The sequence below is a fragment of the Paramisgurnus dabryanus genome, chromosome 15 (genome assembly GCF_030506205.2).
Source record: "Paramisgurnus dabryanus chromosome 15, PD_genome_1.1, whole genome shotgun sequence".
Lineage (NCBI taxonomy): Eukaryota > Metazoa > Chordata > Actinopteri > Cypriniformes > Cobitidae > Paramisgurnus > Paramisgurnus dabryanus.
This window is the reverse complement of record NC_133351.1, coordinates 8709935-8735717: the sequence shown is the minus strand read 5'-3', so window position 1 is coordinate 8735717 and position 25783 is coordinate 8709935. Positions and strand designations below refer to the sequence as shown.

The 25783-nt window shown below is 36.9% G+C and overlaps 6 protein-coding genes across 6 annotated transcripts in view; 3 read left to right on the top strand and 3 right to left on the bottom strand.

Moving 5' to 3' along the window:
* The first annotated feature begins 94 nt into the window (after positions 1–94).
* On the top strand, positions 95–3176 carry LOC135733483 (mannose-1-phosphate guanylyltransferase catalytic subunit beta). Its single transcript, XM_065252116.2, has 8 exons — positions 95–589; positions 678–767; positions 842–921; positions 993–1108; positions 1555–1652; positions 1749–1817; positions 2916–2974; positions 3050–3176. Exons 1-8 carry the CDS (start codon positions 398–400, stop codon positions 3168–3170), a joined length of 825 nt encoding a protein of 274 aa, XP_065108188.1. The 5' UTR covers positions 95–397; the 3' UTR covers positions 3171–3176.
* asnsd1 (asparagine synthetase domain containing 1) lies at positions 3129–6855 on the bottom strand. The gene is made up of 3 exons (XM_065252115.1): positions 5449–6855; positions 5169–5350; positions 3129–3629 (listed from the first exon to the last, which is right to left on the bottom strand). The coding sequence occupies exons 1-3, from the start codon at positions 6853–6855 to the stop codon at positions 3383–3385; spliced, it is 1836 nt and encodes a 611-aa protein (XP_065108187.1). The 3' UTR covers positions 3129–3382.
* Positions 6770–7995, bottom strand: asdurf (ASNSD1 upstream open reading frame). The gene is made up of 4 exons (XM_065252117.2): positions 7649–7995; positions 7468–7521; positions 6988–7063; positions 6770–6908 (listed from the first exon to the last, which is right to left on the bottom strand). Exons 1-4 carry the CDS (start codon positions 7724–7726, stop codon positions 6868–6870), a joined length of 249 nt encoding a protein of 82 aa, XP_065108189.1. The 5' UTR covers positions 7727–7995; the 3' UTR covers positions 6770–6867.
* Positions 7996–8259: 264 nt separating this feature from the next.
* Positions 8260–9329, top strand: gemin8 (gem (nuclear organelle) associated protein 8). The gene has a single exon (XM_065252118.2). It carries the CDS (start codon positions 8390–8392, stop codon positions 9026–9028), a length of 639 nt encoding a protein of 212 aa, XP_065108190.1. The 5' UTR covers positions 8260–8389; the 3' UTR covers positions 9029–9329.
* A 5161-nt stretch (positions 9330–14490) lies between these two features.
* Positions 14491–20706, top strand: slc40a1 (solute carrier family 40 member 1). The gene is made up of 8 exons (XM_065252126.2): positions 14491–14797; positions 14938–15005; positions 16021–16180; positions 16282–16397; positions 17063–17189; positions 17485–17733; positions 17828–18454; positions 18650–20706. The coding sequence occupies exons 1-8, from the start codon at positions 14764–14766 to the stop codon at positions 18961–18963; spliced, it is 1695 nt and encodes a 564-aa protein (XP_065108198.1). The 5' UTR covers positions 14491–14763; the 3' UTR covers positions 18964–20706.
* Positions 20707–22157: 1451 nt separating this feature from the next.
* wdr75 (WD repeat domain 75) overlaps positions 22158–25783 on the bottom strand; it is a 33772-nt gene continuing 30146 nt past the window's right edge. Inside the window, exons 20-21 of the mRNA XM_065252119.2 lie at positions 23177–23268; positions 22158–22999 (exon numbers count right to left, since the gene is read on the bottom strand). Of these exons, the coding sequence (XP_065108191.1) occupies positions 22801–22999; positions 23177–23268 (291 nt within the window). The 3' untranslated portion in view covers positions 22158–22800. The remainder of the gene's footprint in view (positions 23000–23176; positions 23269–25783) is intronic.

Here is a 25783-nt window from a genome sequence, read left to right as displayed (position 1 = left end):
AATTAAGCCCAAAATACTTTTATTCAGGATATTCAAGCTACCCATGCGCATGCGCACCCATTGACAACACTCAGTGCAGAGCCCCTCCCCTAGGAAATCGTACGGTTTAACGATTGATGATTGGCTCTTTTAACTGAAAGGCGGGACTTCCTTATTTTCAGCGCCGTACCCGTACTGTACAATTCATAATAATAGTGAGACATCTTGGTAATATCTATAGTCTTTGCAAGAGAAAGCGATTTTCTGGGTCCAACTAACAAAGTTTAGCAACCTTTGACCAAGAAAAGACACCACTCGATTGTCACACGAAATCTGAAAGCCAAACAACTTTTAGACTTTACCAGACCTATTGAAAATCACATGTTGATAATTCCTCCTGTTATATTTTCTACTGACAATGAAAGCTGTCATTTTAGCTGCAGGTTATGGAACCAGACTGCAAAGGGATATCGAGAATGACACGACTGGGAATTTCAAGCAACTGGAAGGAATTGCCAAGCCACTGCTTCCTGTTGGTCCATGCGCTCTTATCTCACACTGGGTTCAGGCTTTGACAAAAACAGCATGTGTGGACACAGTATATGTAGTTGTGAGTTCATAACAACAGTTTTTAAATAATACCTAGTTGATGTACCAAAGAATTGTGGGTAATTGAATGCACCATCATGCATTAACAGACAAATGATCTTTACCATGATGCATTTCAACTGTGGGCCAAAGAATTCCCCAATGTTCAAGTTGTAACTGATGGCACAACAAAAAATGAGGTAAGTATCGTAAAATGGACCATTGCATTGGTATTAAATATATATATTTAATTCCTGTTTAATTATCTCTACAGGACAGACTTGGGGCTGTTGCCTGTCTGCAGTTAGTGGTCAAGCTCTGTGCTGTGGACGATCACTTGCTGGTTATCGGAGGGTATGAGAGGCATCAGATTGAAGTTTCGAAGCATTGCTGCTACACTGTGACTTATTTTCATTTTTTTGCAGAGATACTTTATTTAAAGAGGATTTCAGCATTCAAAAATTCACAGAGAGGTTCTTTGAAGTGCAACATAAAGACAAAGAAAGCAATTTAGTGCTGTCATACCAATGCAAAAATGTGGGTAAGTATGAGTGCAGAATGATGTCAATCATGTGGACAGCAGGATAATCACCTGGTATTTATCCATCTTTAGATTATTTACAGACTCATTTGTGACCCTTGACCACAAAACAAGTCATAAGGGTTGATTTTATTTTTTAGATTATAGAAATTAAGAGATTTATTCACATTTTAAGTTGTCCACATTTTTCCAAAGTTGTCCAACATTTTTTTAGAATTATAAAATATCTTCATGTAACATGATCTTTACTTAATATCCTTATGATTTTTGGCATAGAAATGTATAATTTTGACCCATACAATGTATTGTTGGTTATTGCTACAAATATACCCATGCTGCTTATAGCTGGTTTTGTGGTCCAGGGTCAGATTTTTCATTGAAAAATGCACATTAAGTGAATCAATTATATTTTCCACATCAAGTATTCTCTACATTTGTCTGCTCAGAAACATCCAAGTATGGGATTTTGGAACTGGATGAAGACCTTAAAGTGCAATGCATGAAGGAAAAGCCTCTACCAAGTGAAACAAGTGCACGCAATGCAGTGGGTTTTGCATTTTTTAGGAGAAAAATTGTGTTTCTTCGTCTTATACACTTATCATAATATAATATACCTTATTTGTTTTAATTAATTTTGCAGTGCCCTTGTTTCTACCTGTTTTCAAAGACCTCACTTCCACTTCTAGACACCTTTCTCAATGAGAAGAAGGTAGTTTTTGAAATCTATACCTTTAGTATTCTACACTTCCAGATGTTCTAATGCAGTGGTTCTCAAACACTACCTGTGTAGGGTCCGTTGCGGACCCCGAAAGAAAATTCATGATATAAAACAAACAATCAACAAACAAAATAAAGCAATCAAACTTAAAATTTAAATAAACAAATCATATTATATAATGAAGTGCTGTTGGTTGGTGGCTATAATTTTTGAGGTTTAATTACAGAATTATGAGAAATTTATGCTTTTGAAAAAATATAAATCTCTATGTGAAAGCGTCTGCTACACTTTTGTTGATAATATGCAACATTTTCCAGCTCCCTTAGAGTTAAATATTTGATTTTTACCATTTTGGAATCCATTCAGCCGATCTCCGGGTCTGGACGTACCACTTTAAGCATAATTCATTGAATCTGATTTGACCATTAGCATCAGGCTCAAAAAAGACCAAAGAGTTTCGATATTTTTCCTATTTAAAACTTGACTCTTTTTTAGTTACATTGTGTACTAAGACTGACAGAAAATTAAAAGTAGCAATTTTCTAGGCAAATATGGCTAGGAACTATACTCTCATTCTGGCGTAATAATCAAGGACTTTGCTACCGTAACATGGCTGCAGGAGGCGCAATGATATTACGCAGTGCCCGAAAATAGTACCCTGCTAATTGAAAGTTACTGTCGGTCTTAGTACACAATGTAACTACAGAAGAGTCAAGTTTTAAATAGGAAAAATATCAAAACTCTTTGGTTATTTTTGAGCGCGATGCTAATGGTCTAATCAGATTTAATGGATTGTGCTACCGCCAGACCCGGGGATCAGCTTACTGAATTCCAAAATGGTAAAAATCACATTTTTGTGGACCTGTGCTGCGGAAAGCCCTTATATGGAGCTGGTTGGGGCGTGCAAACCAGTAATTTTATGCAAATTACCATCTTCGTACACGCGACCGCTCATGTAGAACACTCCAAATTCACTAACGTAAGAACAAGAACAAATTCATGTGCGTACAGCGTACGTATAATTCGAAAAAAGTATGCAATTATTAGTCAATGAGACCCACTGTTTTAATGTAACATTTTTCCATGCAGAACGCACCTATTGAAGAACGGGATGCACCGGGGAACTTCCTGTCATGGCTTATTTTAAGGTATAATAAATTACTTAAGTTTGCAGAAACATTGTGTTTACTCTCATTCTATAATATTACATAATTTTATTTCAGGAGGCCAGTGTATGTTCAAAGGATATCTGGTCGATTTGACGTGGGGAATCTTGCATCATACATTGAATGTGACAAATACTTTAAGGACCAACTTCAAAATCCAACTGTTTATTTATTGTAGTCCAGACAATTACAATCAAACTTTGCACAAGAATAAAACTGGATATCAAACTTGATTTGTAATCTCATTGAATGAATTGATTTGTACTCAATGACCCAAACCAGTAATGACTTCTAAAATGTAGATTAGCAGACCAACAGTGTATCTATATTAAAATTAAATTACCTTTTAACCCTAACCCCAATGTTCCAACCTCCTTACATGATGTTAAATTACACTGTGGCAAGCCTTTGGCACTTATCTGAAGCCTTTTCGTGGTTGTTCTCCAACTTGGCGATTCTGGAGCCGAACTGCATGGCTCTCTTAGGTAACAGAGCCGAGAGTCCCAGTCCTAGCTCAACAGCTGCTAACCTCAATAACAACTTTTCTCCAAGTCCTCTGGGTAAAGACAAATCGGCCTTCTCCCACACAGGCAGACTGTTGAGAAAACTGACGACATCTTCATCCAAATACGGAAATCTGAGTTTAAAGGAAAAAACGTTTATTATACACAAAGTTATTTTATAGATCAGATTCATCAGATGGACTACTTTTATGGTTTTTTTATTGGTGTTGTTAAGTGTTTCACAGTTAAGGTCATTATGACCTGTCATCGTATGATTTACACCAATCTAAACAGAGGTTTCATATTCAAAAAACTTAAACCTTTAAAGTCCCCCTGTGGTGAAAATCAAGTTTTTATTGTTGTTTATATGTCTATATGGTGTTTTAATATGCTTAAAAGGGGATCGCACACCGGCCGCGCTGCGCCGTTCCAAAAAAAAATCGAACACATTGTTTTCTATGAGTATACGCACACCCAGCTGTGACTCAGGAAGTTGCTCAAATCCCTGTCGCGCCACACAGCACCACTCACATAGTTTAACATTAAATAACATCCTATTTGTCCCAAATCATTACCGATTAACATTTGCTGCTAACGTATATTTTGCATTTTGAAGTAGACGCTATCTGACGAAGCTTGCGCTATTTAATGTGCACTTCCGGTTTACAATACCTCTGAGTTGTCCTAGACGCGATGCGGCACTGAGCTGCGCGGCCGGTGTGCGATCCCCTTAAGACAAACCATGTGCACTCATTATTCAACACAATAGCGGAGTATTTTTTTCATAAAATTTGAGTTTTCCAAATATGGTCTCATTCCTGATTTGAAATCGCCTTGTTTCCTATGTCTTGTTTCCAGTGAATCAGTAGTTCGAGCCATAGATATTATGTATGGATTCCGCATAGGCTTGGCGGTGAAACGTTCGCAACACTGCTGCTTCAGTTCTACTTCTGTGTTGCTCACACCTGTTAACACCAACGCTAAAAAGTTTAGTGCTTCAAACCCACAGTTTACGAATGCATTGTGTGAAACTGGAATTAGCAGTTACGTGTCTGAAACCGCCGAACGTAGCATCTTTTAAAATGCTTATTTATGGTCCAAGGTGGTGCAAAAGAGTGGAGGCGTGGACTACTTTGCATATTCATAGATCTGCGTATACTAAATGATGCAAGGGTGTAGAGTTACATTTAAGATTTTTTTAAAGCAGGGGGACTTTAAAGGAAAACACCACCGTTTTTCAATATGTTCTTACCTCAATCTTTTTCACTGCATGAACTTTTAATCTTTGTACAGAGCGTCATGAATGTGTTAGCATTCAGCCTAGCCCCATTCATTCCTTAGTATCCAAACAGGGATGAATTTAGAAGCCACCAAACACTTCCATGTTTTCCCTATTTAAAGACTGTTACATGAGTAGTTACACAAGTAAGTATGGTGGCACAAAATAAAACTTTTGTTTGGAGCCATAGGAATAAATGGGGCTAGGCTAAATGCTAACACATTCACGAAGCGCTGTACAAAGATTAAGTGCACGCATTGAAAAAAGATAGGTATGTATTAATTCATCTAAGTTGAGGTAAGAACATAGCAAAATATTGAAAATCGGTGGTGTTTTCCTTTAATCTAAACACACTAATAATTTTGTGTATTTAGTATTAAAATGTAACTCTTGCCTGGCTTCTTTTCCATGGTCCCCAATGATCCGGTCATCCCTTCCCAGATTTCTTGAGGATATTCGACCCAGTTCCATTACCAGCTCTTTGACAAGCCCTTCTAGCCCAGAGGTTTTATACCGCACCCTATGTCTAGAGTATCCAGCTAGCTGTTCGTCGGCTCCGATGCCAGTCAAAACCACCTGCAAGACACAATGTTATACATGAAAACCAACAGTGTGACCAAGGCCTAGCAGAGGTTTTTAAGCCTATACTATTTAAATGTAACCACAAACATTACCTTTGCCTCTGAAGTATAATGCTCTTGTTCAGTGACGTCATTTATAAAGCCACTTCCCCTGGCCGCAAACCATAGGGCACATCCAAGGCTGTCATCCAAAACGGTGCCCAAAGGATGCACTAAATGACAGATGCGTTTCTGACGCATTTCTTTAAGCTCCTCTTGAGTTACGTTGACTTCGATGAAGTTCCACTTGCGCTGCGGATTAAGATTTTTTAGTTCCTGCAGACCAGCTCTACCCGTAACTCTGTCTGGTACATCAAAACAGTTGAAGCTTTGCAGATTTGATTTCGTTTCAGCAACATCATCAGGGTCGCTTTTCTTATTCTTTCCTTTCTTCGAGGACTTGGGCGGCACTTTTGCATCTTGAATTTTGAAAGCAACATTGAGCAGGTCAATGGGTTTTTCTGCAGGAATGTGTCTATCAGCAAGGGCGGCTAAAATCATTGAATCAATTCCCCCTGAGAAGAGAACAGCAACATCAGCTTTGGCATTGTTTAAGGGAAGAGCCGGCAGGTCTGGAGAAGGTAAGTACCGTACTCTTTTACGGATTGCCTCACTGAGAACATCAATAAGCATGTTAACCATTTGTCTCTTCTCAGTGTTTGATAGAAGTCCTTTCAGATTTTCAATAGAGGTTTGTGAGGCATTCTGGTCCTGTTCAACAGTTCCAGGTGGAGTAATAGATGTGTTCATTGGACAAACAGGGGAGGTCAGGTAAAGTCCAGAACTATTTATGTTTACAGAGACAGAACTGGAAAAACCGTCCCATTTCGATTCCAGTATGTGATTTGGCTCGTTGTCATTTGGAAAAACCCATGGATAAAGTTCAAACGTAAATGTCCCTAGGTCCTCTAGGTCAAACCTGTAAACTCCATGAGGTGGTACTTCCTGCCATTGGGAATTAATGTTGTCTGCTGGCTGGGATGCAACTGACGTAAGTGTGAAAATCGATCTTTCCGAATTAAATTTCCAAAGGAGACTTCTTCTTCCAAAAAAGTCCCTTCCAAACCAAATGCAGTGTTCCATTTTTTGGTAATAGATAAAGGCCCAGGGTCCCTTTAGTTGTGACAGTAAAGACACCATATCTGAGGCACTCTGCACCATTCTCAAATGATGGAGAAGAACTTGTGTGTCATTTTCATCCTCCCCTACCGTAAGACCACCAAAAACCTCTCCGTTCCAAAGTAGCAAATTACCATTTTCATCTTGAAGAGGCTGAGGGGTCAAGGAACCCCTCATGTGAAGGACATGGGCAGAAAAATGCAGACTGCAATTCGGATTTGATATTGTTTCTGTGATGTCCTGGCTACAATTTGGTCCTCTGTTTTTAAGCTCTTCACGCACACTCTCCTCGAGTGGATTTCGCAGCGTGGTCAAACTGACCACACAACAGATCCCACACATTTTTACACAGTCCTATATATCTTGATAGTCCTTTCTCATGATGTCCAATTCCTCTGTAAGAAAACAAATTACGACAGTTTTAGAGGCAGTCAAAATTGTACCATGGCATTGTATAAGTGTGAAACAACTTACTTTTACAAGAGCTGAGAACCTCTTCTTTGTCTGCCATGAAGAATATATTGCTGTTGGGCTGCTGCTTGTACACTTTCTGTAAGCAAAACCAGGTAAAAAAAGTTTCATTAAATACAATTTATTCAAGTACACTTTTACACACACTTTTTTTGTATTTAGCACTTTTTCAAGAAAAACTTACATCTAAGTGTACTCAACTGTGCAATTTTGAGACACTGTTTATTTCCATACACTAAAAATCAAGTATTACTAATATTTAGTATACTTTATCTAGTGCACTTATTTGTAGTATATCACTTTTACCCTTTTATTTTGCACACAAATTAAAAAATCCACTACAAATATACTTGCTAGCATTTCAAGTACATTAAAGTATACTTTATTTGTACCTGTTACAATAATTTCTGACATCTAAAACAGACAGCACCTGGCACGTGGCTGTAAAATGACACATACAGTTCAATAACACGGCGGACGTACCCTATTTTTCTTCAGATTGGACAATTCGTCGACTACAATCTTTTGTTCTTTGATCTGTGAATCGCAAATGTTTGGAAACAGTCAATATAAACAAGAATAATTAAACAAACGTGTTTAAATTGTGACCGCTAATATCAGACACGAATGAAATGGTACATAAACTCTTAAACTGTTGAATAACCTTCTTGTTTAGTTCCTCTTTTACCGCGAGCTCTTCCTGAGCATCGACTTCTGCTCGCTGGAAGTTTTGAGTGGACATTTTATATCAAAACTTTTCGGATTGTTTTGGGAAACATTTCCACAGTAGCAGGAGCAGCAGCAGTGGATGAGTGGTTGTGGCTAGAATGAATACAGCTACGGCCAAAATCTCGTGAAATCTCACCGGATGAGCGATGTTTTCATCGTAATCCTACCCCCAAACCTAGCCTTAAATCCAACATTTCACGATATTTAGGTCGTAGTTGTATACATTCTATACAGAACCGCTGTTTTTCGTCCTAATCCTACCACAAACTATCCCTAAACCCAACTTCTCGCGAGATATGGTTGTAGCTGTATCCCCTCTAGCCTGAGTGGAACCTTTCGTCGCACACATATGATGTAGCGACTAGCAAGAGTGTGGCGCTTTAAAATTACGAAAAATGCCTGCATGGGATTGCGCAATTATGATATCACAGTACCGCGAGAGTGATGCAAAATCAAAACTTTTAAATAACTCTCGCGGTACTTTGGTATAATACAGCGATCGGTCTGCGCAGCGCTGTCTCGAACATTACATATTAAATGGGCGGGTTTCGTTTTAGTGGAACCATGCGACTTTTCAGAAACAACTTCTATCTGGTGCTGTCTTGTTTTAAATCCATATACTGATATCTTTATTATCAACCGAAAACGGATACATACAAGTAGTCGATCTATCGTAATGGCAGGTCAAGGTGAAATGGATTTGTGGTATGCCCATCCAGTTTATTCACGCTACTGGCAGCACTACCAGCAGGCCATGAACTGGCATCAGAGGCATAAGCAGACATACAAAAGAGCATTGGAGGCTGGCTACATGCAGTCACTGTTCTTCATGTACCCATCTGCTGTGCAACGGTACTCAGATTGGCAAGCAGATGAGAGCAGGGTGAACAGTAATGGAGACAGAGCCACAAACGAAAACCAACAGATTGTTGAGTCGGATAGCGAAACAGATGAAAGTTCAGATGAGAGTGAGATTGAGTGTAATGTCAGCAACATGGACATCTCTGAGGAGCTGCGACAATACTTTGAACAAACAGAGCAGCACAGGGAAAAGCTCAAGAAGCAACAACAGATGAACGCAGAGGAGCTGGACTCTTATGTACTGGCCGACCAGGACTTGCACAGAGTTTCCAGGCAGAGCATCCTGCCTCCTTCTGAACGACCTGGAGAGACAAGGACTGCAGAAATGAAGAAGCTGTATGGCAAAGATGCAGCAAAGATTCAGGGGATGGAGACAGCTATGCAGCTCACCTTTGACCGTAACTGTGACAAAAAGCAGCCCAAGTACTGGCCTGTTATACCACTAAACTTGTAAAATGATCTCCATAACCATATCTAAACCCATTTTCTGACCTGATAATAGACTGTATAGAATTTGCCATACTATGTCTTTTATTTCAGTGTGATTTTTGTCATGTTGTCAACTGTTTGATTATTTGTCAACTATTTGTTAAATTTGTTTTGCATGTGTTCTAAATCTCAGCATCTGCACTTGGAGAAACCGCTGTGCCCTTCTGTGATCCATTTTTTATAATACTGGGATTTCCTTTAATAATTATTATTTTTTTGTGAATAATAAAACAATGCATCGAAATAAAACCTTTTGAATTATAAGTACGTCTTTTTTAAGTAATCCTGAAGTGGTTTATTTTGCAATAACAACAGGCTGGATTTAAATTATCTCACTTATTCCACAGCTACTTGCCACATAAATAATTGGACACAATTGTTTTAGAATAATTTATTCGCTCATTTGTAACAAATTCAAATATGGCATGAATATAGAAAAAGCTGATTGATACAGAATACATCTATCGGCCGATGTTTAAAGGGGCCATGTCACGAGACTTTTATAAGATGTAAAATAAATATCTGTGTCCCAGAGTACACATGTGAAATTTTTGGCTCAAAATACCATATAGATAATTTACAATTAACAAAATATGTTAAAATTGACACTTTGTAGGTGTGAGCAAAAATGTGGCGTTTTGGGTGTGTCCTTTAAAATGCAAATGAGCTGATGAAAAATGCAAACTGATCGCAATGATGGTGGTTTGTTGCAATTGAAACTCAATTGTGCTGTGAATTATTTTCTCTCTTTCTCTGTGCACTAAATGGCTGTGCCGTGGTTGGACAGTGCAGATTAAGGGGCTGTATTATTATAATAAGATCTCCTTATGACATCATAAGGAGAGCCAAATTTCAATTACCTATTTTTTACGTGCTTGCAGAGAATGGTTTACCAAAACTAAGTTACTGGGTTGATCTTTATCACATTTTCTAGGTTGATAGAAGCACCGGAAAACCCAATTATAGCACTTAAACATGGAAAAGTCAGATTTTCATGCCATGGTCCCTTTAAAGTCATGTAGTGTGAACTGGTCAGGATGCTTTGCAGTACACAGATGTGTATTGCTGTGTTATCAGTTTACCCAGCTGTTATCGGGGAACACCAGACCTTGAAATCTCTCTAGTGACCAATCAGAATCAAGTATGTTAGAGAGTAACGTATAATGCCAACTGTCACACTATCAGTTTGCTTAGAAATAGTTATTATCATAAAATAAGAAGACATTTATATTTAAAAATAATAATAAAAAGCCAAATCAGAGGGAAAGGCCTGAATAAACAGGCTATTACACCTGCCTGGAGCTGTTTTTGTATGTAACAGTGTACGTGCAATATAACGAAATCTGGTTTCCAAGAACAACAGCCCAGCCAGGTCAAAACCACAATGCCTTCAAACATATTTTAAAACCACTGAGGAAGGTAACCCAATAGTACTGAAAAGTTATTGTCACTTTAAACGACCAAACCCAAAGTAAAATGGTAAACAGATTTTATAACTGAGTGCAAAACATCTAAAATGCTGTGGGAAATTTTTTATGTTCACAGATTAATTAAGACTCTTTATTTGTACATATAAGAATATGTGGCCTAATGGTTAGAGAGTTGGGCTTGTACCTGAGAGTTGCCGGTTCGAGTCTTTGACCGTCAGGTTGAGACTGAGGTGCCCTTGAGCAAGGCACCTGTCCCCCATTGCTCCTGGATGCTGCAGGGATAGCTCCAGATGTGTGTGTGTGTGTGTGTGTGTTCACTACTCACTGCATGGGTTAAATACAAAGGTCACATGGGTTACCATACATTGGTCATACTAGTAAAGGCAAAAAGATTATAGGAACTACAGGACCTATACATATTCCTTTGCAAGTATATGTATAAAGTTTAACCTAGCTAAATGTTAAATGCCAAGTCCGTACATAGAGTCATTGTAATAAATCTGTTTTTCTTCAGTCCTTTATATTTGTCATTTCTAATTTAAGCATTCCTGTTTTTAATGCCTGTTAAATCCCACTCTCCGGTTTCGTAAACTTTAAACCAAATTCATGAGTCGCGACATTGAAGACCAGCATTTAGAGAATTACAGTGTTTGTGTTTGTGGTTCTGTTGATTGTGCATAAGCCCCTGTCCTGTATAGTTCTGTTGATTGTGGTCACCCATAAAGGCTTAAGTGCTAAATCACGTGAACAGTGTTGTTCATGTGTTGCTAATATCACAAACACACAAGTTTGTTTGGGTTCAGTCATGGTCATTGCAACAGGTGACTGTGTATTGATTCCACACACCTGTGTAATGTTTGCACCCTTATCAAATCGTCAATGTTCAGGGTTAGGAAATGATTTGGGGTAGCCTACAGCTGGATTGTCAGGTCAAAGAAAATCAAGTTAGAACGAGCTAAAAATGTAATTTTTTAACTTAAATAGAATATAGATTCATCAATGTATTATTTATCAATGTGGGTCGATTCTTTGATGTCATAGATGTGATGTTATGTGTTGATGTTATGTGCTTAAATGAAAAGGATATAGGGAATCAAGGTGTGAATCCATCAGATTAAGAGAGCTAGAAAACTTAAGTAAAATTGTGGTGGGAAACAATAAAAAGTCTGTGAACTGAGTAATCTGTTTCCTTGTCTCAGATTTCTATGGACAGGGTGAATCTGTACGCAGCGTGACTCAGCTTAGAGTCCTCTATGAATGGGATGCTGCACTATTGTCAGACTTCTTAATCGAAACCACAACAGGTATTAGGTTTTGTCTTGTCATTGCTTGCAAACAGAGCAGGCACACAATGTTATAACCATGAACAAATATAATATAATTACTTTGTTATTGAATGTATCGTGTCATTGCATGCTATTATTTAACAGTACAACAAAGCTTCATAAATGACTGTTCGAATGGTTCATTTATTTTATTAAATAAAAGACTTTCAGTCTGATGAAGAGCCTGCGTGCTCGACTCCGTCACACTCCAGTCTCTTATTAAATAATTTTTTTATATTTTTGAAGCATTGGGTGTGATGTTTTGGCGACCCATGTGCGTGCTTTTGTTTTCTTTTGTCATTATTTAAAAGTACCCAAACAGATAAATCATACTCAGTTTTCATTTTATAGGCATTTTGTTTCATTGCAGTTCACAAAAACGTACAAACGATGTAACTTTAATGTATTGTTATTTAAAAAATGTCAATAAAAGTAAACAACATACACAATAAACATGTCTTAGACTGTAGATTTACCAAAGAACACACATCATGATATGGAATTTGCCATGACTTTCAAATAGCCAATAGGCTTTATGCCCAGCTGCACTACTTCCTGAACTTCAGCCAGCTTCTTGTTTCCTGTCCGCCATTATTGGACAAACTGATTAATCCAGGTGTGTCTGACCTCAGTAGTCACAACAACAATAATCAGGCACACCTGGATTAATCAGTTTGTCCAATAATGGCAGACAGGAAACAAGGAGCTGGCTGAAGTTCAGGACGTAGTGCAGCTGGGGATAAAGCCTATTCTGAAACAAAGCATCTTCTTTGAGAAATGCTGGGTTATTTTCAACACAGCTTTTGGGTTAAATTAACTCAGAAAATGTTAATATTTGACCCAACAATGGGTTAAAACAACCCAGCATAGGTTACATTAATTGGGCTTGTCCCTTTTTGACCCAAATAATAAGAAACCAGCAATTTTAGTGTATACCTTTATAGTGTAAAATAATCTGAGAAATTATAAAGACTTACTTTGCAGTTCCTCTCATAATCAGGTACTGCAAGGGAGCATGCAATAAAGCAACAGCTTTCTTTAAACCAATATTGGTGGGCAAAACCTTTTTACAATCATATACATTACCAGACATACATTACCATTTGGGTATACTATGTCTTTTTATGTTTGTATAAGTTATGTTTGCTTCCCTGCTGGGGGCCTCTGTTATCATTTTTTACTAGGAGCACTGGCCTTAATAGACCGGATCTGGATTTTATTGGGAAGAGCACTGCCAAGATGTTGGGAAATAGCTGTCATTGCTCCAATACAGAACAGAGTACAGCTTAAAAGAAAACTGACTGATGGTTTCTCAATGTTAAAAACCACATGATCTTGAAAATTACATTTCCGAGACAGATAAGGCGTCCACAGTTCACTTATCTCCAGGTAAAGACAGAACCAGTTGAACTGCAGAGTTCAGAAACTGTCTGAAGGGCAAGGCATTATGCTTGTATTTTAACGCCCCAGGAAGGACCCATCCTACTCTAAATGCTGGGCTATTTTTAACCCAGAATTGGGTCAAAAAGGGACAAACCCAGACATTTGGTTAAATTAAGTCAGAAATTGTTTATATTTGCCTAAACAATGGGTTCAAACAACCCAGCATGTTGGGTTTGTCCCTTTTGACCCAATGCTATGCTTTTTATTGGAAATATAGGAGAAAATATACATTCGTTTTCTTGTCATTGTGTAAATAAAATTTAAGTTTAATTGCAACACTAAAATACTTTATGCTTAAATATCAAAACCATTCTAATTGCTATTCTTTATTTGGGGTGTTTTATCACAACATCAAGCGACTTGGCAAAAATAATTATACAGAAATTAAAAGTACTGAAATGAAAGCAGCACAGTGGTATAGATTTAATGTTTAGTGAATGCATTTGTTTTCACAAATTAATATTTAACAGCACAGATTAATTTCTGTTTATTTCTGTTAATGCAAATACAGCTGTCACTGTTTGTTTATTTTAGCTCACAGGGCATTAAATAATGTTAACACCTGCAACATTTAATATAAAAATGTGGTAATACTTTACAATAAGGTTCATTAGTTAACTACATTAGTAAACGTGAAGTAATAATGAACTGCACTTAAACAGCATTTATTAATCTTTGTCAGTGTTAATTTTTAGCAATAATACTTTATTAAAATCTTGTTAACGTTAGATAATACAGTGTGAACTAACAAACAATGAACAGCTTTATATTAACTAACATGAACAAAGATTAATAAAGACTGTACAAATGTATAGTTAATACATTAGGCCTAATGTTAACGAATTCACCTTATTGTAAACTGTTACCAAAAATGTATAAAATGTAAATAAACTATTTATTTGGTTTAATAAATGCTTGATTAATAAATGCTGTAATATTCTTCAATGTTAGTTCATGTAATCTAATGTAATTACCTCATGTTAACAAAAATCGAACCTTTTATTATAGGCAGTGACAGAATTTCAACCTATAAGACATAGCCTATAGATATAAACATGAACAGATCAGGTCATGTATCTAGTGCATTCATAAAATCTGATTCAAGAAATTTACCTCGGATCATCAGACGACTTGTGTTATCAAATGTACTGCTGTGTCACGGAAACACTGGCTATACCCTTTGTTGCGTGAAAGAAGGGGGAGGAGTATAAATATAGCATATTTAACAGCAGCCCGACCGGTCTCAGCGGTAAACACGGTCCGTGCGCGCGGTTCTACCGCTTTCGCAAATTATTTAATCTCACACATTTAGGTTTTTTCTAAGGCTATTTCTCTCCAACTTCAGCTACAGTGATAGCTAAGTTTGGAGAGGAGGAAAGAGAAATATTCGTGTTTTTGCGAGGAAATATTTGAAACGAGGATTTGTTTATCGCGCAACCTGCAGAGGAATTTAATCCCTGACAAATAAAACCGAACAAAATACTGCAAATATATAAAGCGACATGGACAACGCCGCGACTAAGAGAACATGCTGTGGTAAGTTATGAGATTTATGGATTAGTCGGGCAAGAATTATACATGTAGTACATTACGTTTTGTAGCAGAAACGATAAACGAATCATTGATTGACAAACAACAAAAACCTTGAATTTGTGTGTGTGTGTTTTTTTTTTCAGAAAGAATTTCCCAATTCTTCACGTCTTCGAAATTCCTCATTTACCTCGGGCATGCGATGTCAACCTGGGTAAGCGCGTGTTTACATTAGGATCTGTGTTTGACAGCTATTGTAGGCTACTTTTAATTCACTAAAGCAACACAACTAAAACCAAAATTTGTATTTGTTGTATTATATATTTTTATATTTGTTACAATAAATCTATTTATCGTGTAATTTAATATGCAATATTTAATGGTATATATATTTTTGCGTTTATTTTTTATTGTTGCAATAAAAATAATAATGGTATCACTTATTAATGTACAGAAGATTTTATTTGTTTACATGCCTTTCGAAAATTAACCATGGTTTTACTATAGTTAAACCATGGTTGCCACAAAATAACCATGGCTTTGCTAAAAAAAAAAAACAATGGTAATAGGCCTACAACAAAAACATGGATAATTTTCGTAAGGGATTAGTTAACTTTAACAGTAAATAATACATCAACAACATGGATTAATCTTAATATTTACCAATTTTTCATTTTTTTTTAAATCTATAAATTGTATCTGTCAACAATAGTAGCTCTACATTTTTCATTCATCTGCATGATACCTTATTGTAATGGTTAACTGAAATAATAATACACTGAAAATATAGCATAAATATGATATATATTCATAAAATTTTGTATTCTGTATATACATATATCCCAGGTAATATATCACTGTATATATTATCTATAATCTGCATATTCGTATATTCTGTATATTTATATGTATATGCACCCTGTACTTTTATACATTCTGTATAGTATATATTTTTATATATATTATATATTTTTACTTATTATCCACATATTATTTCTAATTCAGTATATTTACATAGCAATTATATGTATATCTAGGCTATTTATTTTGTATATCTGTACATGTCACACTGCGCTACTACTACTACTACTACTACTACTACTACTACTACTACTACTACTACTGGCACTTCTGATTGCCTTGTTCCATGTCCATGTAAATCTAATGTAGTGTAATGTAGAAAGATATAATGTGTACTATTTATTTATTATTTTATTGTTTGATTACAGGGGGATCGCATGTGGAATTTTGCTGTGGCCGTGTTTTTGGTGGAGCTCTATGGCAATAGTTTACTCCTCACAGCCGTGTATGGTCTGGTGGTCGCAGGGTCTGTCCTCTTGCTGGGCGCTATTATTGGTGACTGGGTGGACAAAAATCCCAGACTAAAAGGTAACTTCCAGATGTTTATTGTGCATTATACATTATTGAAGTTCTACTAGATAAATTATTATTCTTCATTAATGCATTTACTGCATTTTTTTACATTTCAGTTGCGCAGACGTCTTTGGTTGTGCAGAACAGTTCTGTCATTCTCTGCGGCGTGCTGCTGATGGTCGTTTTCCACTTTAAAGACCAGCTTTCTACCATGTACAGTGGATGGTTGCTGGTGAGTGCCTAAAAGGTTTTTCTTATTTAGTTTGTTGTTATTTTTACTTATCAGAACAATGACCCTCAGTTATACACAAGTAGTTGTAGTTTCTGGTAAAATGCAATGGCCAAGGGCAAAACTTTCTTTTTGTTTAGTTTAGTTTACTCGCACTGAACTAAATTACTGTTTGAAGTTTGGTAGGGCTAAACTGGTATTACTTGTATTCTGGATAATTTAAAGTGTAGTAACAATTTCAAACATGCTTGAAAAGTAATGCTGGGTCAGTCCGAAAAAGCAGCCCACCCCCCTTTTCCTGCATGGGCTCAACTTAAGTTCATGTTCTCGTCAGGGGTGAAACACAACACCATCCTAACAAACGCTGACGTGTTGTCAGCAGAATCCAATGTTGTCACATGAACAGAAAGCTTGTTGCTTGGTCAATATTTGTCCTTTGACACGGTTTAAGGGCTGGAAAGTTGTAATTTCAAATACTCAATGGAAAACAAAACCTGCTTTTTGTTTGGACGTCACTGAGTTTGAAAAAACCCATATAGCATTTACCTGTTTACGTTGTGAACTATGCCTAAAAATCATGTTTGGCAACATCAAGGGCATTTGTAACAGTGGATTTCCTAAGTTTGTTACAATAACATCTTTTAATCTCCACGTTTGTTGCATTTCAGACAACATGCTACATTTTGGTCATCACCATTGCTAACATCGCTAACCTGGCCAGTACAGCAATGTCCATCGCCATTCAAAGGGACTGGGTGGTGGTGGTAGCCGGCGAAGATCGGAGCAAATTGGCAGGTCAGAACCAAATTGATGCCTTCCACCTTTGAATTGCAAACATTTTGTGCACATAATGTCAACTATTCCTAAAATCTCGTAAAATACATAACAACTGCTCAGCTGTCACCATGCAACGTCTTATCTTTACAAAGTGCTTGCATCAGCTGTCACTCTTTATAATCTACGTTTTAAACCTGTCAGTGTACTCGGTGAACCCACTGACATAAAGGAAATCCATAAAAACTAAAACAGAGTTTCTTCACGTTAAATTCATTCCCAGTAATAAATGTGTATTATTTTTGTATTTTACTAGATATGAATGCCACAGTCAGAATAATCGACCAGTTAACCAACATTCTGGCCCCGATGCTTGTGGGCCAGATAATGGCATTTGGTTCCCATTTCATCGGTTGTGGTTTTATCTCCGGCTGGAACTTGATCTCCATGTGTCTGGAGTACTGCCTGCTTTGGAAGGTTTATCAGAAGACTCCAGCGCTGGCCATCAAGGGAGGACAGAAGGACAGTGACGACCAAGAGTTAAGACAGCTCAACGTACAAACAGGTGAACTATTGCTATTCATATGCTCTTATAGCCAATATACTGCATAACTCAGAAATTAAATTTTTGTATCTCGTGTCCCAATTCAATGTTGCAGAGATCGGAAGCAGTGAAGCTCCAGTTGAAGGCTCCCAGCTCATGAACGAAACCGCTGAAAAAAAGAAAGACACTGAGAAGGAACCCAGTTGCTGCTATCAAATATCAGAGCCGATTCGTACCTTTAAGGACGGCTGGGTCGCTTACTACAATCAGTCTATCTTCCTCGCTGGCATGGCTCTAGCGTGCCTCTACATGACTGTGTTGGGCTTCGACTGCATCACTACGGGTTACGCGTACACACAGGGTTTGAACGGCTCTGTGCTCAGTCTGCTCATGGGAGCCTCGGCTATATCTGGGATCTGCGGAACGGTTGCCTTTACATGGATCAGAAAGAAGTGCGGCCTGATCCGAACAGGCTTCATCGCTGGAGTTACCCAGCTCTCTTGCCTCGTACTCTGCGTGGCATCCGTCTTCGCTCCCGGCAGCCCCTTTGATCTCAGCATCTCGCCCTTCGATGAGGTTCTTAGACATCTGTTCGGAGATGGAAAGCCTCTGCGTGAGAGCCCAACCATGGTTTCCACCATTGCACCAACGGTCAACTCAACCATTTTCGAGGAAGCCCCCCAAATAGAGTCGTATTTGTCTGTCAGTCTTCTCTTCGCTGGTGTGATTGCTGCTAGAGTTGGTAAGTAAATGAGCAACCAACAGGAAACAATACTGAAGAGTTTTATTCTCTAAATTGTATTTTATTGTCATTAGGGGAGAAAGATAATATCCGGATCTTTTTATCAGTATAGCCATAAAGTCCACCTTTGAGTCATGTTTGCGATAATGTACATTTTACATGACTTTGGATTCATTTTCCCGAATTGTTTTTCAGGCCTTTGGTCTTTTGACTTGACCGTGACTCAACTGATCCAAGAGAATGTGATCGAGTCAGAAAGAGGAATCATTAACGGCGTCCAGAACTCAATGAACTATCTTCTCGATCTCCTGCACTTCATCATGGTCATCCTCGCACCAAATCCAGAGGCCTTCGGACTTCTCGTCATCATCTCGGTTTCCTTCGTAGCTATTGGACATATGATGTATTTCAGGTTTGCCTATAAAAGCCTCAGGAGTCGGCTCTTCCTACTCTGTTCACCCGAGCAAAAGCCGGATCCCAATATTCCCTCACTTCCAAACTCCGTTTAACTCCTTAAAGAGACCGTACTCCCACTCGAGTATTGTGTGCCGGGTTCTTCGTGAACCCAATTATATCCGTTTTACTAACATGCAGCTCTTGTTGCTTGCCGCGCTTGTGTTTCGCAAAGCCGAACGGAGAGCTGTTGGAGATTGATGTATATAAAAGCATGCTGTGATGTGTTCAAGGTGCTGTATTATTGGGTAACAAATTGTAGGGGTAAAGATACAAAGGAAGCTATGGGTCTTGCTTTAATGACTTTTTAAAGAGCTCCAAAGCAAACCAAGCATATTTATTCTAGTTTTGCGTATTTTATGGTTTTTATGATCATAGTAAACCTTTAGACTAGGCATGCAAGTTTTGCCGTGCATTTTCTTCGCTCGTTTTGAAAACTATGGGTAAAGTCTCTTTAATAGTTATTCGGAGTATACTAGTTATTCATTTAGATATGTTTATATATCTATATATCTGTAGTCAGTATTGCATATATTAGCTTTGGTGGTGCTATTGCTATATTATATACAAAAGCTATGCAGACACACAGTTTGTAACCAAAGTGGACCTTTTGTTGGAAGTGAGGGAATTCTAGCCGTTTTCTTGGTATACATTCCAAATATTGTTGTCATTCAAAATGAAGGCCGTGATATCTCAGCCCATCGACACTTTTTATAGCACTGTAGTTCATTTTCTGTCCTGTTTGATTCGAAAGTGATTTTTAGCACACAACTCTAATTTTTTAAGATTGTTACACAAGCACTTTACATGATTATACATTGTTTAATATACAGAAGATGAACGCAACTACACACTTCAGGTATTATAACATTTGCACAAAACGCCTCAATGCCTACTTAGGCAATGCTTGGCTGAAATTTTGATTTTCTGGATCAAAACTTGGCATTTTGTGATCAAGAATGGCATCCCTGAGCACCAGGTGCTTGCACTTAAAACTACCGCCGTGAACCTTGTGATTTCATCTGCCTGCCACGCCTTAGATTTGCCTTCATTCAAATCAGTATGCTAATCATATAATACAAAGTAAACAAACGTAGGTTTTAAGTGACACCTGGTACTCGTGCCAGTCTCAAAGCCACAACCTTTATACTTGTGCCACCAACATCCTTATGAAAACCACTGTTGGTTTGACATACACATGAGGTATTTTGTAGCAGTTATGTAATATTGATGTTGGACCTCAGCACAACGGATTTATTTAGTCGACCGTCTGTGAGTCAGCAAAAGTGGTTGGTTTGTTGGCTTTAGGCAGTGCAGGTGGTTACCAACACAGGTGCCAAGTTGATCCGTAGCATTGACCAATATTAATTTTCAATATACTACTAGACAAAAGGTTACATCAGCCACTTTGTCCTGCTGTTTTATTTTACCCATACAATTTAAGAAAATCTATTGTGTGCATTGTGTAAGATGCATTATACATGTCTGTTTCTTTGTGAATGTGAAGCCTTATTTACATCTCTACATTTTTTATATTCTTGTGTCTCGTGTTAGTTTGAAGTTTTGTCCACATAGGTAATGCTAAAAGATTTTTCCCGCAAATCATACAAGGAAAGATTACGTTTAAACATGTTGTACAGACTAAAAAAACGACACCCGGTTGAATGTAACATAAGCACATATGCAAGCGTTGTTTCTTTTTCGTGTGTGTATTGCTTGCAATAACTGTTGTTCACACTCCTTCAGGATGGACAGACAGCTCAAGATTTGTAGTACAGAAATAAAATATTTACATCCAATGGCGACGTCTCGGTTATTGCAAGAAGTTCGAGTGGCTACTCGGCTGGAACCGATGTTTGGAAGAGTGCCAGCTACAATGGTACAGAGGTCAAATTCCTGAGAAAACCTTGCTATTAATTTTCTCTGAAGGCTTTTCAAGTCTTGTTTAACACGCAGCCAGTTCATGTTCATTATGGTGTGTGTGAGAACTAGGACGGAAAGCAAGTGTGAGCAACAAAACCTTAAATTTTGCATGGAACAAATACAGACTTTATGTTGTAAGAACCAGCCCTGTAATAACCTCTGCTTTAAATAGGTTAGATTAAAAAGCTTAAACTGGCGACAAAAGTGGGAGCAAAGCTCCATGTCTACTTTGCTTGAACTAAAGATCCAGATGCACTAAATAGATAAGATGCCATCTCTATAGTGATTTAATGTAAACACTTTATAATAAGGTTGTATTTGTCAACACAAACTAACAAGGAGCGATATAGTTTATAAGCATTAATCAAAGATTAATAAATGCCAATACAGTTGTTCATGCATGAACTAATGTAAATAGTTTCAACTTTTTATTTGAAAAATGTTTTAGTAAATGCGGAAATTATTTTGAACTAAGAATAATAAATGCTGTAGAAGTATTTGTTCATTGTTAGTTTATATTAACTAATGCATGGGTCTTCAACAAGGGGTCTGGGGACCCTTGGTGGTATTACTGGGGGTCCTCCAAATAATGTTTGAGTGCAAATTAATTAATTTTTAAATATAAGGTTATTTAATAAAATAAAAAATAATAAAGGGCTTAACTTTCTCATGATAAAATCTATTCAGTTAAATTAAAATGTAATGTATGACAATTTTTTTTTTACAACTTTGTAACATAACCATCATAACAAAGTATGTGTTATAAATAATAATAATAATAATAATAAATACTGAATCTTAATTTTAATAAATCTTAATTTGATACAGAGGTCCTTGGCCTGAAAAAAATTGAAGACCTCTGAACTAATGCATTAACTAATGTTAACAAATACATCCTTATTGTAAAGTGAAAAATAAAAACATCTTTAACCATTTTAAAATGGTGCAAGCTGGCTGGAAATCCATAATTAAATCGCACAAATAATTATCAGATTGAGATAAAATGCTATATATTTTTTTAATAAAAATAAAATGTCTTTGTTTCTTAAATTATTTGGCTAATTTAATAATGACTTTGAATACTAAAAAGAGAAAAGTTTCTGTTCTGTTTTATATTTTTTAAAATCATTTTAGCTGATTTTCATCTAAAACATGTGGGTGGTTGCATAAACATAGCCACTAGGTTAAGACTTTGTCTAATGAACTTATCTGACAAACTAACATTTAGTTAGGACTAAACAGCCTTACTTTTGGCTTTAATTAGGCGAATATACCTTTGTTATTACAGACTTTAAAAAGATATAAAATAAAAAATTAAATGATAACTTTGTAAGACTAATCTAAGCAGTTTATGCAACCACCCACCGGGCCGGTTAAAATCTATATTGCGAAACACATTTAAGAGTTTCGTGCTTGTCCTCACATAAAAACCATATAACCATCAACAACGAAAGACCTTTGATACGTGGATTTTTTCCTGGTAGCGCTTACAGATCCGGGGTCGATGTTTACATTAGGATACAGAAAGAAAAAAGTAACTAGGAGCGAATAATGAGCTCCGGTTCCCTTTAAAACAGAAAAAAATGTGCAAAGTTCCACATAATTTGACCAATTCATGTTCCAGCCTTTTAATAAAAATAATAATTGATTATTATTTTTTTTTATAAAGAGTAAGTGTTTGGAAGGACAGATTTAAAAAACACAAATGCACAAATATACTGTAATAAAAATTCAACTGCACTGTACACTGTTCAAAAGTTGTTGTTTTTTTATAAATTATTGTTGACGCAAATGGGCTAAACGTTACAATAATCTTCACAATTACAAAATAGCATTCATGTTCCTAAATTAATTAGAAAGTCCTCAAAATAAACCACTACAGGTTTGCTGTAGTCTTGCTGACCAAACACGCGTCTCTCCAGAGTCGAAACAATTTAAATGTATTGTGAAATTGCTACATCATGATCGAGTCAAAGGCAAGTTATCCAGCTAAAGTCAGTCTTTCTGACATTCTTCAGTTCCTTCTCCTTTGCTTTAGACAGCTTTGGGGTCACATCATCCACAGAACCCTGAGCTCTGAGCTCCGGCTGACTGTCATGTGTCTCCATTTCCCCCTCCGACGACTCTTCCTCGCTGTCCATTTCTTGCTCAGATGATTCCATTTCCTCTCTGGAAAGGACGAGGCAGCAAATAAAAAAGGAAAGGAAACAGTTTATGTACTTTCATTTCAGTAACTTTCTCATAGAAAAGGGAAGGGAAACAGACAAGGTGGCTTTAGCTTAAGTAAACATTCAAACAACAAGTATCCATTATGATATTAACAATGAACTGTGTGCCGTGTCTTACCGGACTCCAGTATTGGAGATCAAGAGGGAACTGATGAACAGCGAGCACAGGACTGAAGCACCCGGCAAAACATGAGCCGGCGTGTGTAACAACTTAAAGAAAGCAGAGAGGAAATTTAATAAACCATATGTATGTATGCATGCATGTGTACAGTACATTTCTTCAGTACTTTCTATGGCTGGACAATACATCTAAAACAATACTATACTTGAACGTCTCATGAACAAACAGGAAACCCTTATCATTTTAGCATTCTGACAAGATTAACACTTTGAAGGATTTTCTCTAGATTGTAAATATTTACGTGAGTTTAGAATGCAATTTTATGTAATTTTCATTACATTTTAGTAATTGAGAAAATAAAATGAGGTTTCATCAAGTCAAATGTAAGACCTTTTAAAGACCTCTCTCATGAGAATGAAATCCAATTTTATAATCCAGTTATAATTATAAGATTAAATAATTACAAGATTAACACTTTGAAGGATTTTCTCTAGATTGTAAATATTTATGCGAGTTTAGAATGCAATTTTATGTAATTTTCATTACATTTTAGTAATTGAGAAAACAAAATGAGGTTTCAGCAAGTCAAATGTAAGACTTTTTAAGACCTTTTAAAGACCTCTCTCATGAGAATGAAATCCAATTTTATTATCCAGTGTGCAAACATCTATGTGTTTTTTAAGACCTTTATCTTTCATGATAAAAACAAAGATGTATTTTCTCGGGGTGGGACGAGACACTCCGCCAAACGAAACTAGACATGAAACTGGGTTCGCAAAAATAAGACGAGAATATCCTAAGAATAGAAAATAGCCTTTTATTTAGCTAAAATCACAATTTTTTTAAATTTAACAATCTAGGGTTTTCACTAACAATTATTTTGGTAATTAATAATGGTCAAGCAATAAAAATTTTTGGTAATAAATATAGACATAAGTGGGCAATAGAAGTGACAATAGAAGTCCAAAAAGCTTGCCCATCACGTGATTCATGTAGACTTCAGTTAGTCCCTGGAAGCTCATAGTGAGCCATTGAAATACAATGAGTTTGAGCAGTGGTTCTCAAACTGGGGTCCGGGGCCCCTGGTGGGCCGCGAGATGGTGCCGGGTGGCCCCAGTTTTATGACATTTTATAAAATACATTAATTTATCATGAATTCTGTAAAAGGAATCCTAAAAAAAATAAGGCAGCACTACTTTGTATAATTTAATGTTTTGTTTAATTAAAATGTGAAGTTTTAGAACTGTTTTTTGTCATAAAATTTCTTTGGGGGGCCCCGAAGGAATGCACCGTACACAAAGGGGGCCGCACACTGAAAAAGTTTAGGAACCACTGAGTTAGAGGCAAAGAGCTGTGATTTTTCTTAATTTATAGTCAAGAAATGCATTGATTTACAATATTTATATATCACACCAATATGTGCAAGTAGTATTTTTTTTATAAAATTCTATCAACAATGTTTTTTTTTTATCCACTAATATGATAAGTATGGTCAGCTGCTGGTTTGTGCCTTGTTAACATGTCTTACACAGCTATTCATTTAACCGTAACTTCTCCCATTTGCGCCATCAAAAAGTGTTGGAATTGTTCCTAAAAGACAAGAATTGTGCCGTTTGGCAGTATATGGTTTATTACGGTACTATCTTGCTTTCCGTCAGCCAATCGCTACAGGGGAGAGCGTTAGACCCAAGTGCATTGGCAGAGAGCAGATTAAAGTCAAGGAAGTAAACACGCATGAAGCAGTGAGGTAAACAAAAGCATCCCAAGTAAAAATGGCGTAACCCTAAAGTTGACTCGCTGTTTGTGACTCTACGGCCCGACTGTATAAGTTGTTTTTAATAAAGCAGTGGTTTTTTTCGCTTCTGGGTCCTCTATGTATCAGAACCTGGCAAATGCTCAGGTAAGCCACGGGCTAGTTGGTTAAATTAACACAGAAAAGATGTTTGCTGATACAAAACTAAATGTAAAGGTTTGTTTCTTGCCAAACCCACAGTATACAGTCAGATCTGAAATATAGCTAATGGCACGATTTGCGTGGATTACGATAGCCTACATGTGTCCCCTCTTTAAAAAAATAATGATTAAAAACTGGATTGAAGTGCGATCCAGTGACGTGCAAAGTGCAGAACTTTTTTTTAGAGGCCCACCCATCAAACATTTCTCTGCCTCCGCAACAGATTAGTTATACAGGGTTTTAAAAATTACTATTTTTTTCTGCAGACAACACTTTTCAGGAATGAACGGAGGTAAGAAATGTAAGACTTCGGGTAAAAATCTGGGCATTTTTAAGACTTTTAAGGCCTTAAATTTAACTTTCTGAATTTTAGGCTTTTTGAAACCCCACGGGGACCCTGCAGACATTCATTGTGAAGGCATCTTGACCTAAACATAAAACGGTTTTGCAGAATTACTAAAGTTGCACAAAACCTTAGCTAATGTTAAAAAAAAAAAATCACAGCAATATTATTGAGTTTTTGTCTGTTTTTTCTTGTGTCAAGACTATTTGGGTGTTATTACAGATGTTTATACAATGTCCTCTTGTATTGGTAGCAGAAGCCTCAAAGTTAAAGTGCCCGTATTATGAAAAACTCACTTTTTCTGGGT

What these genes read in the sequence shown, in the direction of transcription:
- LOC135733483 (XM_065252116.2), top strand. Translation starts at nt 398, where the DNA reads ATGAAAGCTGTCATTTTAGCTGCAGGTTATGGAACCAGACTGCAAAGG. An exon ending in TGGACACAGTATATGTAGTT is followed by an intron (nt 590 to 677) that starts GTGAGTTCATAA and finishes ATGCATTAACAG; the next exon opens with ACAAATGATCTTTACCATGA. An exon ending in CCTTTCTCAATGAGAAGAAG is followed by an intron (nt 1,818 to 2,915) that starts GTAGTTTTTGAA and finishes TTTTCCATGCAG; the next exon opens with AACGCACCTATTGAAGAACG.
- slc40a1 (XM_065252126.2), top strand. Translation starts at nt 14,764, where the DNA reads ATGGACAACGCCGCGACTAAGAGAACATGCTGTG. An exon ending in CAAAAATCCCAGACTAAAAG is followed by an intron (nt 16,181 to 16,281) that starts GTAACTTCCAGA and finishes TTTACATTTCAG; the next exon opens with TTGCGCAGACGTCTTTGGTT. An exon ending in ACAGCTCAACGTACAAACAG is followed by an intron (nt 17,734 to 17,827) that starts GTGAACTATTGC and finishes TCAATGTTGCAG; the next exon opens with AGATCGGAAGCAGTGAAGCT.
- asnsd1 (XM_065252115.1), bottom strand. Translation starts at nt 6,855, where the DNA reads ATGTGTGGGATCTGTTGTGTGGTCAGTTTGACCACGCTGCGAAATCCA. An exon ending in ATTATACTTCAGAGGCAAAG is followed by an intron (nt 5,351 to 5,448) that starts GTAATGTTTGTG and finishes TGTGTCTTGCAG; the next exon opens with GTGGTTTTGACTGGCATCGG. An exon ending in GACCATGGAAAAGAAGCCAG is followed by an intron (nt 3,630 to 5,168) that starts GCAAGAGTTACA and finishes CTTTAAACTCAG; the next exon opens with ATTTCCGTATTTGGATGAAG.
- gemin8 (XM_065252118.2), top strand. Translation starts at nt 8,390, where the DNA reads ATGGCAGGTCAAGGTGAAATGGATTTGTGGTATGCCCATCCAGTTTAT.
- asdurf (XM_065252117.2), bottom strand. Translation starts at nt 7,726, where the DNA reads ATGTCCACTCAAAACTTCCAGCGAGCAGAAGTCGATGCTCAGGAAGAG. An exon ending in CCAATCTGAAGAAAAATAGG is followed by an intron (nt 7,064 to 7,467) that starts GTACGTCCGCCG and finishes TTTTGCTTACAG; the next exon opens with AAAGTGTACAAGCAGCAGCC. An exon ending in GGTTCTCAGCTCTTGTAAAA is followed by an intron (nt 6,909 to 6,987) that starts GTAAGTTGTTTC and finishes GTTTTCTTACAG; the next exon opens with AGGAATTGGACATCATGAGA.